At 40.8% G+C, this 16,912-nt stretch overlaps 1 protein-coding gene across 1 annotated transcript in view; it reads left to right on the forward strand.

Moving 5' to 3' along the window:
• DNAH5 (dynein axonemal heavy chain 5) overlaps positions 1-16,912 on the forward strand; it is a gene marked incomplete at its 5' end in the record, with an annotated part of 237,371 nt that overhangs the window by 136,704 nt on the left and 83,755 nt on the right. The window contains 6 exons of the mRNA XM_081288458.1: positions 209-432; positions 2,444-2,642; positions 4,372-4,544; positions 8,724-8,854; positions 12,294-12,447; positions 13,153-13,420. Of these exons, the coding sequence (XP_081144584.1) occupies positions 209-432; positions 2,444-2,642; positions 4,372-4,544; positions 8,724-8,854; positions 12,294-12,447; positions 13,153-13,420 (1,149 nt within the window). The remainder of the gene's footprint in view (positions 1-208; positions 433-2,443; positions 2,643-4,371; positions 4,545-8,723; positions 8,855-12,293; positions 12,448-13,152; positions 13,421-16,912) is intronic.

A 16,912-nucleotide genomic window follows, 5' to 3' on the forward strand; every position in this document is an offset into this window, starting at 1 on the left:
ACCTGTATTTGTGTGTGTGTGTGTGTGTGTGTGTGTGTGTGTGTGTGTGTATTTGAAAAAGCAACAGATCAACAATTAACATCTTCTTAATATACAGGCAACTATTAAAGTGTATAATGATATTTGTGCAAATTCTCCATTATAGTATTTTTCATTTTAATTGGGTTTCTTTAAATGATCTGTCAAAACATTATGATTTCCCTTTCAGGAGTGATTGGGGTAGGCCACTACTGTACCCAGAGGGGTTTCTCAGAGGAAGTGAGAGATTCAGTGATGAAACTGGTGCCCCTGACACGTCGACTGTGGCAGATGACCAAGGTCAAAATGCTCCCCACTCCAGCGAAATTCCATTATGTGTTTAACCTCCGAGATCTTTCTAGGATCTGGCAAGGAATGCTGAACACTACTTCAGAGGTCATTAGAGAACCAGCTGTAAGTGACACTGAAGGAAGAAAAGCAGATAACATTGCTATTTATCATACATCCTAAATATGTTTATTAATTTAATTTGTATGAAAATATTTTGGATCATTTAGCATGCATATTCATTTCTTCACTGTTTTTCAACTAACATGAATAAGGAAAAAGGTAAATATGTCAGAAAACTTCAGTTTAAAGTTCCAACTAATTAGGTTTATGTTTATGGAAATAGTATACACAATTGTTTTCTGGTGATTGAAATAAAAGAAACAATTGAGTTTTTTCCCATCCTAAGACTTTTTTTTAAACTACATAATGGAAATAATCATTATTGATTTTACCCTATAATAGTCTTCATATTTTAAGCTTGACATTTTAACTTTAAAAAGTAATTATCCTTATAAATAAACATTCAGAGTGAAAAGAAACCATTTTGTTGTTAATCACCCATGAGCTTTCCTCCTTGTAATAGATGTACTAAAAGAACTGTGCATGTTGGTAAAATTGAAAATAGGCAGCAGAGTTGAAAATTCATTTAATACAAAAATGAGTGTGTGTACATATACTTGAATCTGACGGTTCCCAGTATAGGGCTTTCCTTCAAACTAAGAGCGCTATGTAAAAATCCAGTATGCCTTTTCCTCAAAGTGAGGCCCTGTCCACCGGCAAAGGCAGGACTGGACTCTCTCCCAGCCTTTCTGGAGCCAAGGAAGTAAGTTAAGTAAGTGAGATTTAGGGGACTCCCCTCCATAAATTCAGAGTCGAATTATTGAAAATACTATTATTAAGCATTCTGTGTTGACTGTTAAAAAAAACTCTCAATTCTGTCCCAGATGCTTGCAAATAGGTAGTCACACTTGCTAACTCTTGAAGACTAGATATTTTTTGGGAAAACTCACAATCCTTTCAACAAGAGAATTGAGAGTCAGTTTAGCAACAGTGAACATGTTGATTTTTTCCCCCATAGTTATCGACAAGTAAATGGAGTTGTGGAATGCAGTTCCACAAGGACTGCTGTATCTGATAACCATTTTTGGTGCTTACTTTCAGTCAGCTAAAACAATTCCAGCAATTGGTATTGTGAACTTTTGTCTTAACTGCATCACTGAATATAATTTAATAGACTTTGTTCTGCTAACCAAATAGCATTTTATCATTATTGATAAAACCCTCTAATCTGCAAAATGTTACCAAGGTAAATAATATCCACTAGTCTTTTTTTTTTTTTGGTACCTGGAATTGAACTCAGGGGCATTCAACCACTGAGCCAAATCCCCAACCCTATTTTGTATTTTATTTAGAGACAGGGTCTTACTGAGTTGCTTGGTGCCTTGCCATTGCTGAGTCTGGCTTTGAACTTGAGATCCTCCTATCTCAGCCTCCTTGGCCGCTGGTGTCACAGTATGTTCCACTGTGCCTGGCTCTACTCGTCTTTTAAATCAAATAATGAGCTTACACAAATATTTGTTATTTTTCGCTAGGGACAGAAAACTTGTACAACTAATTTCTTCAACTTTCAGTTAACTTTGGGGCCCTGGATAATCTGTATTAGGTGATTCCTTTGTTCAAAACCCAGATTTTCTGCAACAAATTTTCTTCACTTGTGTTAACTAAATATGCCATTGTAATAGGTCAGTTGTACACAAGAAAATTGTTCATAAATTGTATTTTATACTGTATTTTGGTCACATGAATGAAGGTATCTTATCCCAAAGACTAATTTATCACAAACTTAAACCCTCTTCGTTGTGTATCAGTTTGTTAGTTGATCAGAGTAATCTGTAATACTTTTGTATAGGGATGTTTTCTTTTTAACTTAGAGACTACAAAAGTATAAACTCTACTTTCCATTTATCATACTTGAATGAGAGTAATTTGAAGTGAAATAGTCATATCTTAACCCTAACTTTTTAAAGTATTGCATCTTAAATCAAGAAAAGATTTCACTCTGCATTGTACCTCGACTTGAATTCCTAGGTATGGCCTGGTAGGGACATGAACCATCTTGATCATGTCTCAACAGGAGCTGTTCAAGCTGTGGAAGCACGAATGTAAACGTGTGATAGCGGATCGTTTCACCATGTCTGATGATGTGACCTGGTTTGATAAGACTTTAGCAAGTTTGGTAGAGGAGGAGTTTGGCGAAGAGGAAAAACTCTTGGTGGATTATGGAATCGATGCTTATTTTGTGGATTTCTTAAGGGATGCACCAGAAGCTACAGGTAAACTGTTGAAGCAGAGTTTGAAAATCCTCCCAAAGGTTTCTTTAGATCTTTAGGGAGATCTAAAGACAGAAGGTTCCGTTTAGGGAGGTTAAGTTTCTGCTTGGCAAATTATGGAAACAAGCCAGGGGTCGAATGGGTGCTCTGTCAGTATATAGTGAGTGGATAAATGCATAATTCTGGAATTCAAAGATGAATTATTTTTATGCTCATTTCTCTTGAATATTAAGATACAGTGGGAAGGCAGGAGAGGGTGGAAGAAAGTGCCCAGCATTAGTAGGAGTCAGTTTGAGGGAGATTCAAGGATGATAAAACACATAGTAACCAGGCATTTCTGAACCCCAAATCTTGTTTTCCTCATTTATAAAAATATAAATATAAATATATGGCTCTTGGACATTGTGGGGAACAACATTATGTGTAGAGTAGTGTGAGCATTTTTGGCCCATAGTTACTGTCAAATGAAAGGTAGCAAAAATGAAGATAATTATTTACTCAAGCCATCTGGATGTTGAAACTAAAAAGGAAAATCTCAAATTACATGAGAAAGCATTGAATGTAGTTGGAAAGAGACAGTGATGTGAAGGGAAGCTTTAGAGCCTATGGTTCCATGAAAAGAGGAGACAGAGTACATTTCTCATGAAAAGAGGCTGTGCTCCAATTGGTTTGCTTCAGAAATAACCAGGCTCATGAGGAATATTATTCTTTCATTAAATAACCTCTTCTAATACTGAGGATAGATTTTCAGTTAATGTGCATATCTAAAAAGGCATGTTCAAAAAGCTGCAGTTTATGCCTTCTAAACGATGGGAAACATCAGGCAGTCCCTGTGTGCGTGATCTGTCAAAAGTTTTTGAGGGATAATTGCAGAAGGTTTATTGCTGGGCTATGCAGTTGGAAAGAAGTGAATACATTTTATTTTAAATCAGGTTAAATACATAAAAATTCTGTAAGGGGATTTTACTAGACAGTTAACATTTATTTTGTATTTATTTGTTTGAGTTACCTGATTTTCTCTAATTCTGACAGGTAAATAATTAGATTATGGTTTTCAAGGAGCAAGAGCAACTGCTGTGTCTTTGGGGTGGGGTGGGGTCCAGAGGCAAACAAAACCTTTTGTGACTTCAGAGCACTTCATTTCTCAAAGCTTGCTGATCATTTATGTGAGAATTGTCACTACTGAAATTTGGCTATTTGTAGCTCAGCCTTTTCTCTCATACCTTAAAATGCCCTTCTATCTTTACCATTAAATTTACCATTAACTGAAATTTCTAAATCATAGAAGTTCCCCGGGCAAATGCAATGACCTTATTCTTTTAATTCTTATTAAAAAAGTTATGTAATTCTTGACCTCCCTTGAGATTTTGATGTTAAGTCCCTACTTTTTTCACTTTCATTTTAATCATTAAGCTCGTATCTCTGAAAGGATCTTTGAAATGCAGTGTTTAATTGTGATTTCAAATTAAATTCAACGAGTACATTATTTCAAAGTGATTCTTTCTAGACAAGAAAGAATTAGGGCTGCCAATGATTGTAGAAATCCTAATGCTTCCCCTATTTTTTTTCCCTAAAAATGCATAATATGGCATTTTAATGAAAATTAATATTATTCAGTATTATTAATAATTTTCATATTATTTAGGGCTATGAGTATATTAATAGAGGTTGAGGGAAGTAGTGAAGCCTGGCAATTTGAAGAAACTTCATTGAATCTTCTTCCCCACCAAAGGTGAAACATCTGAGGAGCCTGATGCTGAAATGCCCAAAGTGTATGAGCCAATTGAATCTTTTCATCAACTGAAAGAGCGTTTGAATCTGTTCCTGCAGCTGCATAATGAGAGTGTCCGCGGCGCTGGCATGGACCTGGTGTTCTTTGCAGATGCGATGGTGCACTTGGTCAAGGTACAGTGGCCTTGCCCAGTAGCACCTCCTGGGAGTGACACACACTTGGCTTTGTTCCAGAATTTCCCCACTTTCCATTTTGGTCTCCTAGGAGACTACTCAGCTTCAAAGTGAACTCAGGGCTCTATTCCAATTTAACTTCTAAACCGAGTGCAACATGTCACACCTCACAGGCTTAAAATAAGAGCATGTGTATTTCCAGTGTGTGATGTGATAATTTTATTCAGTGTTGCTACACAGCTGTCAGCTCAGTGTTTTCACCACGTAGAATGAACGTGGTTGACATTAGAGTTCAGAGTAAAGGCAAAGTCTGCTTATTTGCGTATCACGTGAAGATTATCACTATAAAGCAGTGCATAAACCTTGAGGACATTATGCTAAGTGAGACAAGCTAGACACAAAGGGCAAATACTGTAGCACTCTGTTCCTATTAGGTACCCAGAATATTAAAAACAGGAAGGATAGATAGATGTTGCCAAGGGCTGGGTGGAGAGGGGAGGTGGGAGTGTTAAATGGGGCACAGATTTTCAGTTTTGCAAGATTCAAAGACCCCTGGAGATGGATGGTATTGCTAGTTGCGTACCCTTGGGACTGTGCCTGTCTCTATTAAACTGCACTTAAAATGGTTGGGGTGGTAAATTATATGTGCATTTTGCCACAATTAAAAGTAATAATTTAAAAGCATGCATATACAGTTGACTTTTAGCTGATGAAAATTCCTTCAGAATGAAATTCCCCCAGGAAAGTACAGTTTCCATTCTACTTTGTCATTTGGATCATTATGGTATCTACTTTTAGAATAATGGATCCTCAAAGGTTAGAAGAACAATATGATATTTTACTCAGAAACTTATGTGACTTAATTTATCTGTGGTGTAAGATAATGCCGTTTAAAACTCTGTGGATATTCTCACTTTGTTGACACCCATTACCTTTTCAGTCTAAATCCTTTCAGTTTGAAGCTGTCTTCTGTTGCTTAGGTTTAACCATGAGGAACAAGCTCGTAAATACAAGTTGTCCCTTCTAATAATTACCAGACCTTAGATATATGGAGAGGAATTTAGAGGTTGTCTAGTGAAAGGTGATTGTCTCACAGCTTCTTTTCTCTGAAGAGGCAAGGGAAACCTCTCTATTAGTGCCTCTGGAGTAAGTCTGAGAAGATGAGGAAGAGGGGGATGAATCTCTCCAGCAAGAAGTCCTTAGCTTGGTGACACTGAATTCTCAGAATCAGAGACATCCAATTGTGCTGCATGACTAGCCCTATGCTCTTCCAAAGCAATATATCACTGTTTGAAATTAGAACTGAATTTGCAATAGGTTAAGAGTTAAATTTTTCAGGAAGAACAGACGTCTGTCATATAATAATTAAAGAAAGGGGGGGGGAAAGAAAAATGTCTTTTCCTAAATGGGTAATACCGAAGGCGACTTTATAGTCAAGTATCTGTTGGAGACAGTTGGGTTGGCCTGGGACTTCACATCCCCTGGAGCTACAGAGGAGGTTATTTATGTTAGTTTTGTGCTTGAGCGAGTTCACCCCAGCCATCTCTGCCCATGGTTTGCAGCACAGATCAATGATGAGCCCCTCTTTATCCATCTGGTTGTGCACTAGAGGCGTGATGTTAGCTTAGAGCCTTGAAGGTGTTTTCCCTTCTTCTCAGCCTTCAGTCGATTTGCTCTGGAATTGGCCAAAGAATCCTTGACTGGAATTTTTGAGCCCAAATTGGACATTTTACGCTCTTGTTTTCTGTGCTCAGCCCACTCAAGCTCTGTGTCATGAGAATATGAGCCTTGAAATATGTGACCCAGTTATAAGATGAGATAGAAGCCAAAAGACAGAACTTGAGATAAAATCTGCAGCCAAATGGGATGTGATCCCAGTCAGTATATTTCTTAGCTCCCTTCTTCATTAGCATAATCATCTTTAAACCCAGGCTGTGTCTCTGTGTTACGCATCTCTTTGCCTCTTGAGTGAAAGTTCAGACTATGGAATTGGTGGTTTTCCATGATCTACCCCTTCTACCATTCAGCCTGTGGGTCATGCCTCTGCCTTGTGCATAATCCAGGAAAATGACCTGCTTGGAGTTAGTGCATCCTGACCCAGAGCCGCTCACCAGTACAAATCCCCGGCCCTGTGAGGCACTGTGTAGAGTTTATCTGTGTGTCTGCCAGCCCTGCTAGACAGTAAGCTTTGTGAGTGCAGGCGCTAAGTCAGCTCAGTCTTCCCAGGACAAGTGAATGTTGAGATGGTCACACAGGGGACTCTTGATGAATTGTCTGAAATTTTAGGAGGTCACCAGTGTAGGCCTGAACAATACTTTGCTGCCTCAGCTCCTGCACTTTCCCTGCCCTCTGCTGAAGTTCCCACCCTTAGGGGAACACCTTGGGACTTTCGCTGACTCTGAAATTTTGTCTTATTCCTTCTAAGATGTCGCCTACCTGCTGCCAGCACAGTACCTTTGTATGATAAACTTCTAGTCATCTTCCAAGATCAGATCCAGTTCCAGCTGCACACTTGAGTTTTGCCTGCCCTGAGCCAGGAATGTCTCCTTGGCCCGTCTTCCTCCCACTGGCCATTCCTCTCTGTTCTCCCATTCATGCTGGTTGTACCAACAGGTCTCTCTCCTGCTATCGTGTGATCATCTGCAGGGCAAGATAAACATTTTTAATTTTTAAATACTTGCTAATGGGGTTCAAAAAAGAATTTCTCTATTTCACAATCCATACCTTATAGGTCGAAATAGCCCTATTTGAGTGTCTCACTTGACTGTACTTTCCTCCTGAAATATTTAAAAACAAGGGCATGAGTTTTTAAATTCCATTGTAAAGCCTTCTGTTTGTTCATGTATGTGTTCATTTGTCAAATATGTTTTGAGGGGGTACCATGTGCCAGAGACTAGGAATGGGAAATTTTAATGTGGGACTTCAGCCCAGTTCCAGGTAAACATGTTGAATGACATTTCCTTAATGCCAGATACACAAAATTCTTACAAACCCCTAATATATTCCCTCACATCACATGAAGGAAACAATTATGGTTGAAACGTGGCAATTGAGGAAGCACACGAGACTTCCTCAGAAGTGTGGCTTCTGGTAGTTCCTTACCTGCACTGTCTCGCTCTCACACGTCTACCCTGTCACCCACTAGGACTTGGAGAGAGTCACAGCAGGGATGTGCTCTGAGCTGGCGAAGCAGCTGGCCTCAAGGTTGTCGGCTCCCCACAGAGCAGGGAAACGTGGTCTCTTTCCCCAGGATTCATGCTGAAGTGGGTGAGATAGTCCAGAACCCAAGGGTATTTCCAACAGGGATGGAGCACATTCCAACGAGAGGGGGAAATGTTGGGAAAGGGCGTTTGACAGAACCTTGGCAGAACAGAGGGCCCCAGTGACTCTTGGAAGCCTCCCTTCCCACGGAGAAGTGACCCCTTTTCAGCCCTGACCTCATTTGTTTTGGGTATGTGACTTTCACAGCAGTACCCCAGGTTCCAACTGTAGTTAGGAAAGAAAGAGAAATAGTTACCCCACAAGGGAAAAGGATTGCCAAGAATTCTACACCTAACGCTTTCCAGGTGGGACTGGAAACCTTATGGTTTAAGTAGTTCATTTATCAAGTAGGAATAAAGCCAAATAAATATGAACTTCCACTAAAAGGGGGACTTGGCATGGTCTGGGGCAAGTGATCATCATGGAGCAGTCTTTTGATCATCCTTTAATCACTTCTCTGTGGATATTTTAGGTTCACTGTCTTTGCCAAAAAATAGGAGGGTGTTTCTATTGTGTATACCCTGTTTTAGGATTTGACTTCTCTTTGATTTAAACTCCCTTTTCAAATGTGGAGGATATCTTAATCAGTTGCATGCTCTGCGTTCTGAGGATAGACATTGGTGTGAAATGTCTGTTCTCTTCCCCATTGCAGTACAATAGGCTGGGCAAACTGAAAGGACACCTCGAAGTCCCCATTACCTCCTTGACAACACAGAGCCCTGCCCTGTCCAGTGCATCCTAAACACAGTACTGTTTCAGAAATGCCCTCATTCCTTCAACCAGCATCTCTTTCTGATCTTAAGATAGCTCTGTCTTCTAAAATGATTATTTGGCCTTATTTTCACATTGAAAAAAAATGGAAAAAAACAGTCTGTTTACATGTTGAAAGATCTATGCCTTTTCTACTCCATATTATAGATCTCTCGAGTCATTCGTACTCCTCGGGGAAATGCCCTCCTGGTCGGGGTGGGCGGATCAGGAAAGCAGAGCCTGACAAGGTTGGCTTCATTCATTGCTGGCTATACTTCCTTCCAGATCACTCTGACAAGGTAAAAAGCTTTGAATTTAACCTAGAATGGATTTTGGAGAAAGGTTATCAGAGGCTACCTCGAGTTAAGAATGCATTTTTCTTATATACATTAAGAATCGCAACAGCTTTCCTTCTCGAATGTTGGCTAAGTTTCCCCTTTCAACCTTTGTCGTGGTCCATGAACATTTCACATTAACAACCTACTTTTGAAACATTTCAGCCTCTCACTATAGTGAACGACTGCTTCCTTGTTTTGATGCCATATGCAACACGAGTATTGTATTTTTTCTTTTGGTGCATTTCAGAGAAAACCTCTCTCTCCTATGCATTAATGCAGATTTCAAGAATGTTAATATAATGGAAAATAGATAAAAACATACGTTGATTTACTCAAACCCTTCAAAGTGTCTTATTGAACACTGACTGTGTGTCTGGTACTGGCCAGGGGAGCGATGCTGTGTCAGTCAACTTTCTTAGTAGGATGAAAGAGTTATTTTGTCTCATGGTTTCAGAGGCTTCCTTCTATGGTCAGTTGGCCCTGTTGATTTTGGACCTGTGACAAGGCACAAGATCCTGATGGAGAGAGCTGGCCTTCTGGCAGCTGGGAAAGATGGGGTGTGAGGAGGGAAGGGTCCTAATACCCCTTCAAGGTCATGCCTCCAGGTCCTAACTTCCTCCCACTAGGCCCCGCCTCCTGAAGGTTCCACCTCTCAACAGCACCACAGGTTGGAGACCAAGCCTTCCACATAGGCCTTTGGTGGACATTCCAGAGCCAAACTATGGCAAAGATGAAGTAGCTTGTGTCACTGTGGAGCTTACAGTGACTCAAAGGGGACAGACAACGAGCCACTCATTCAATAAGGTGTGATTCGTCAGTGCTGTCTAAGATAGGGAAATGAGTGCAGAACAATTCTCCTGGGCCCATAAAAGAGGTGCTTTTCAACTAGGGAGTGATCACGGAGTCTTCCTGGAGGAAATGATGCTTCACTTGAAAACCTGAATATGAGTAGGAATTATCGAAGAGAAGAGGAGCAGTCAGCACATGAGCCCTGGAAGAAGTTGCATATGGCTGGGTGCCCAGTGAGAGGGTACAGATGGGAAGAGACGAGACGCAGGGTCCTGTGAAGGTCGCTGAAGAGCTGAGACTTCCTCTAAGAGCAACAGGACACCATTGATGGGTTACCTCTAGTACTCCTCTGGGAAATGCCCTCCTGGTCAGGGAGGGCGGATCAGGAAAGCAGAGCCTGACAGATTTGGACGTGCAGTGAGTGAATGGAAGCAACTAAACTGGAATAGCAATGAGGGCTTTCTTGGGTCAGGGAAAGGTGTGACGGTGTCATGAGTGAGTGGTGGCAGTGAGAATGCAGAGAGGGAGAACAGACCACTGGAAGCGGGGCCTCACGGACTTGGTGCATCCTGGTTTGGGGCTTGGGAAACTAGCTAGGTAGTTTCATCAAGAGAGGGGACCCCAGATGAGTTGTCTTCAGGTATGTGTGTGTAGTGCAAGGAGAAAGCACAACTGGCGGGCGAATAGGAAGAGACCAGTGGAGGTGATTCAGAGCAGTTAAAGAGAGTTTCAGGATTAGCCTTGTTAAGGTTGGAAGCCAGTCTGGTAAGTTTAGTTGGAATGAAGATTAATTGAGGTTAATTTATAGATGTGGGAGTAGGAAGTCTTGCTTAGTGGGCATTGATGGGCAAAACATGTCATTGACCTGTCTCTTGGGGGAGTCTCATAGACACCTGCTAGGACAAAGGCTGAATCTCCAGGGTTGGAGAGTCTGTTATGCAAGCTGCGGTTGTTACAGTTTGTGTTTGGTCTGATTTAGAGGGTTCTTCTTGGAGAATAAATTTAAAGACTGCTTGTATTAGTCAGATTCTTGTTGCTTTGACAAAATACCTCAGATAACCCATTAGGGGAGGAAGGGTTTATTTCAGATGAATCCTTTGGTGAGCTTAGAACCCCTAGGATTCAATTTCTTCCCAAGATCCCGCCCATACAAACACTGCTGCATTGGGGACCAAGCCTTCGACACATGTGCCTTTGGGGAACATTCTAACTCCAAACCATATACTGCTCTTTTATTGAAGTAACAGGGCTGACAGAAATATGCTGTATTTACCTTTGTATGATTCTTCTAGTTTGTGGACAGAAACAGAGCCAAATAAAATACAACCGACACAGGAAAAGGATTGGACTGATTTTTGTTCCTAACATTGTTTAAAACCTTATTGTTTTCAAAGCACTTTATTATGCATGAGATAGTTTGATTTTTTTAAACAACTCAGTGGGTTAAGAGGGCAATAGCCTATCTTGAAGTTGAAGTTCAGAGCGGCTGAGAATTGTCTGACCTCTCAGATGTAGCTGGAAATCGATTGCAGGACCTTGGTAGTCAATCCAGATTCCTAATGCATTGTGGCTTCAGCTGCGTCTTGGGGCCTCAGTAAATGTACCCTGGGGAAATGTTCACTTAGACAAGTCAGTTCCTCTGCATGTCACACAGGAATGACCCATCAACAATGAGGGAAAGGGCCAAAGTCTGCCTTGCCTTCTCACCGCCTTTGAGATAGCATCCTGCTCCTTAGGCCTTTGCACACGTGTGTGGCTGAGGCTGGCATGCAAGGGAGGCTACCATTTGGGAACCATGAGCTTATAGATTTTAAAAAGGTCAGAGTACAGAAGTTAAATATGAGTAGCTTTTAACAAGTCAGATGGCCAGTTGCTCCTGTGCTATGGGTTGCAAGTTTCTTTAATGGTGGAAAGGACAAATAATAGTTTACTAAGTCTCAGTCTCCAAGATTAGAATATTTTTATTTTTACTTTATTTTATTTAACAGATGATTCTTTATTGAGACCTCGCTAACCTTTCTTGATTCTGACTTGTAACTAAGATTTACTTTTGACAGAAGATTTACAGTGGGATATTCGTAGCATTTCTGGCGATTTTGGTATAGATTATTCAGAAAACTCTTTTATGTGGAATCCAAAGACGTGGAGGATAATAATCATATCGGGGCATCAGGAGGGATCATTTGTAATAGGGCAGCTTCTCCCCATAAAATTAAAGCTTGAATTGATTTAAGTTATGAGATGTCTTCTAAAATACCAGTTTAAGATAGGGGGCTTTCAAAATATTCTGTCATTTCCAACAACTATTTTCAAAATGTTACATGTATTCATTCAACTGACATTTACTCTTAGTAGAAATTATATTTCTGTTTCAGATTGGCTTTTCATTTTAGTTTTTTTCTTTATGTATAAAAACACTAATTGTAATGTTTTATGAAATGTGGAGTTTTAAAAATCAATTAGCCGGGAACATTTATATCCAGTAGATACTGTATGATGGCACAAAATCTGCACTTTTTGCCTAGCTAACTGGTGTAAAGCATTATTATTACATGGATCTTTTTTTTTTTTTTTTTGCCCTGAGAATAACACAATGACAATATTTTTTCAGATCCTACAACACATCAAACCTGATGGAAGACCTAAAGGTTCTGTATAGGACGGCTGGTCAGCAAGGGAAAGGAATCACTTTTATTTTCACGGACAATGAGATTAAAGAGGAGTCATTTTTGGAATACATGAACAACGTTTTATCATCCGGTGAGGTAGGATCTCACTTATTCTTCACACGTTTTATCTCTCCAGATTTTCTCTGCCTTAAGAACTTTCTCTATTTTCTTCCCTTGGAGTTTTGAATAAATGCTACTGGGGACTTGGTGATCAGTGTAGAGAATGGTTTTTTTTTTTTTTTTTTTCTATTGATTTTTTTTCTTTTAAACAATACTGGGGATTGAACTTGAACCCAGGGCCTCAGCAAGCACTCTACCCTTGAGCTCCATTCCGAGCCCTTTTTATTTCATTTTGCAACAGTGTCTTGCTAAACTACCCAGGCTGGCCTTGAACCTGAAGTTCTCCTGCCTTAGCCTCCCATGGGGAAGGGATTGCAGGCATACACCATTGCAGCTCCTGTGTTTTTCAAGCATGAAGGTCCCAATGAAAACAAGGGGCTAAGCATTTAAAACATGAGTGAGTGCCCCCAGTGACAATCGAGGAAACAGGGCAGAGGGGAGAAGAAAGGCTGCATTTTGGTGTGTTTGTTTTACCCACTTTGAGGGATGTGGCCTTGCAGTTAATCATAGAATTGTTTGTGATTTTGAGATGCGGTAGACTTCATCTTGAAAATTTCATTTAAGTTTTAAAAGGCGAGTTGAAGACCCCAAGTGGAGGAAAAGCATCAGCTCCTGAGGTGTGTGTTGAGGTTTGTCTGGGTGTATGTGTCCTGAAGGAAGATGCCTGCACTTCTTTTTCAGGTCTCCAACCTGTTTGCTCGTGATGAAATTGATGAAATTAATAGCGATCTGACCTTAGTCATGAAAAAAGAGCACCCCAGGCGTCCTCCTACCAATGAGAACCTGTGTGACTACTTCATGTGCCGCGTCCGAAGCAACCTTCATATAGTGCTCTGCTTCTCTCCAGTGGGGGAGAAATTCCGAAATCGAGCTTTGAAGTTCCCTGCCCTTATTTCAGGGTGCACAATTGACTGGTTCAGCAGATGGCCTAAGGACGCCTTAGTTGCTGGTTAGTGTGGTGGAAATATTCATGTCAGGGTTTCTGGTTCACAGTGTTTGTTTATTCATTCATGTTCTGTGCCGTTGGCTATCTCTGTATTGGGTTGAACTGACTCACTTCATATAGCATTTGAGAATTTTTGCTATGAGACGTTGTTCTTTTTTATTAGGTAGCTGATTTTTCCTGGAGCAAGTTTATCAGAGAATGAGACCTTCAATTTCTACCCTTTGGGTTAATTTACAGTGACTGTAGTTTTTCTTAGGGGTGTTTGCAGACTTTGCCTCCGATTGAATCCCCAGGCAGTTTTGGGGATGTCACAGGAAGACAGCAAGATGTTAATCTCACTGGTCTATTTAAGTTGGTTTGTCGGCCCCAGAATAGTTAAAACCAAGTGTCTCTTGGACATTCCCTCCCCATTGCTGCGATGCTGTAAATCAGAGAGAAAAACATTATCCCGCAATCCTCTAATGGCTTCTGTCCTTGACAAAGGCTGTTACCAGTTCTCCGATGGGAGTCAGCCTGTTCTGTCCAATCTTCCATCCCATGGGAACGTAATGCCTCTTTTACTCTGTAAATGAAATTGGAACGGGAGAGTAGTGCAGAACGTGTTAGAGATTAGACATTTAATGTGCTGTTTTTTTTTCCCCCCAGATTTGGGTGTGAAATTGTCCATGGCTATTTTTAAAGCTGCAGATAATCCTGAACCTCTGTTTCAGAATTGTAGGGGAATCCTGATTCAGAGTGGTAGTTTTCAGATTTCTCATCTGATTTTATAGTTTATTTCCTGGTAATGCCTTACAGGTATCCCTACCAGATAAAGCACTGAAAGATGAAGGGTGAGGAGGTACTCTGGAATCTCCCCCTCTCAGCACCACCACTCTGCCCCTCCGACCCTGCCCCTCTAACTCTGTGGTACCCTGTGTGAAAATGACTGATGGATGGTCTAGAGATGGAGAAACTGGGGAGAGGGAAGCTGAGGGACTCATCGGAGGTGGAAGGAGCCAGTAGGACCAGTACTGGGGCTAGAACATGTTTTCCTATCTATCATCCATCCATCTCTCCATCTCTCTTATCTATCTGTCGAATCTATTAATCAGCTATCATATTGATCATTTATCTATACCTATTAATTTATCATGTATTTATCTTTCATGAATCTGTCATCTCTCAATCATATGTATAAATCAGTCAGTCATCTCTGTTTGTCTACTTTCCTTTTTAAAAAAAAAAAAAAAAACTTATGTCCACCGGGGAAGTTTTATTCTCGGCACACTATTCTTTACAATAATGGTTTTCCAAGATATGACTTTTAAATAAAAATATATTAACATGTTTGAAGTATGAGTGTACAGTATAATTTTCTTCTTTGTTTCACAAAGCTTGAAAAAAGACTGGCAATTTAAAATTTTAAGTTCTATAAAAATATAAATAGAACTACAGGCCAGATTTTAAAATTCCTTGAAGTAGGATATGCATGCAGGGCACAAAACAACAGTATTTGAGAGTTATACTAAAGCTTACGATAAAATATTGTAATTAGTGTGCAAATGCTTTGTAAAATGTCACGTGAGATATTATCATTAGCAACGAAAAACACCAGGTGACATAACTGTCATGTAGCACTCTTAAAATGATTCAATTTATAAATAGAGCCCTTCCTGTGAAGTCCCTGCTTCAATCAGCCTTTCTTTTATAAGACAAACCATTCATCCTTCCTTTGTTAATTTCTCACAAATCTGTCCCATTCTTTTGAATCTCATTGCATCAACCCATGCCAAGATTACGTAGAGGCAGGAAAACTCCCATTTCTGTGCTTCAGTTCCTTGCAAGTGCCCTGATCTTCGTGCATGAATCTATTTGTTCATCTGTTGGAAACATGTTTGTTGAGCTTGCTGGTGCAGTGAGCCAGGCATGTTGGAAGGTGAGGCACACCCATTTCTTTGCTCCAGATTCTCTCTGCAGGAAAGCTCATCCATAGCCTCCTGTATAATATGCCCCATTGTTTTTTATATCCTGCCTAGTCTGTCCACTGGCTTGAAAGCTGTGCTCTCAACTGCCTGTTTGATCCATTCCCATGGATGTTTCACAGGTTCCCTGGATTTAATATCTGAAACCAAATTGGTTCCCCCTCTTAGAAAGTGCCACCATCATTCCTGAGACAGGCAATCGCAGGCCTCTCGGTCTTTCGCAGCTGCCTTTCCTTCAGCTCTCAGGTGTGATGCATTTCCACACTGTGTCATGGCCCTCCTAAGTCCTGGGGGAATCTGCCTCTTTCTGTTTCACTGACCCCCTGCATCAAGCCACCTTGTTGCTCACATGAGAAAAACTGGTTGCTCTCTTAGGATCTCTCTTCCCTTGTGCTGTCTCCATCCATCTCAGACTGCCGACAGTAAAATGGTAAAAACACAAACCAACCACACAGCTTTCTGCTTAAATCTCTCTGTGTCCTTCTATTACCCCTGGGGGAGAAGGGAGCCATTGGTATTTAGTATCACCTTCATAGCTGGGAAGAGCTGGCCCCTCCCCTGAGCTCACTCTCCCTCTCATGCCGGTTCCCTGGATCTTTGAACATGCCATTTCTTTGTCTCATGCAACACCATCATCTTCCCATTCCCCACAGCACCTCTTCCCTTTATTTGGGTAATGCTAATTCATCAAAATTTCCCCTCTTGGAAAATCTTCCTGTGCTTCCCCCTTACTTGCACCAAGCAGTCTCCTGTTGTCCATCTCATAGCACACGGTGCTTGTCCTTCTTGAGACCCTTCCAATTCATAGACCTAATTGTGTGGCTTGAGGATTGTTGCTCATCCATCCACAGGACTAGAATGCATGAGGCCAAGGACTACATCTTTGTATTCACCACTAGGGTAGCTACTTGTGTCTGACAAGGTGTTCAGTGTTAAAACTCATCACCCTTCCACAGTTTGGCCCCAATTCCCTTTGTCTTTTCCAACTCACCATGAACCTCTTTTTACCTAAGAGGCAGTCAATGACTGTCAATGACTGCCTCTTAGTGGGCCTGAGTCACCCTGAGAGGTCTTTTATGTAACCTTTCCTGTATAAAATCATCCCATTTTTATTCTCTTTGATTTGGGGGAATATAAAGAGATAACTTGCTACATAAAGAAAAAGGTTCCCATTATTGATTCTCTCTGTTCATCTGTGTAAGAAAAAATGATCACATGGTAAAACAAAGAAGTTTTCAGCGAGTGGGAGTTGTCCTGAAGATATCCTGTAATGCCAAGTAAAGCGCTCAGCATTGTGCATGCTGAGTTGTGGATATTGCGCTATTGTGGTTAGCACTTAAAAAACTCTATCATAGAGTGGCTGGGTTATAGCTCATTGGTAGTGTGGGGCACTTGCATAGCACACGCAAGGCGCTGGGTTCAATCCCCAGCTGCACACACACAGACACCCACACAAACACATTGTCACAGGTAAGAATTGTTTCTATCTTTCCAGTGCCTAGAATTAAACTTCCTAGAATTTAAACTATTTTTA

This window comes from Spermophilus citellus (assembly GCF_964194105.1).
Source record: "Spermophilus citellus genome assembly, chromosome: 1".
Taxonomy (NCBI): Eukaryota; Metazoa; Chordata; class Mammalia; order Rodentia; family Sciuridae; genus Spermophilus; species Spermophilus citellus.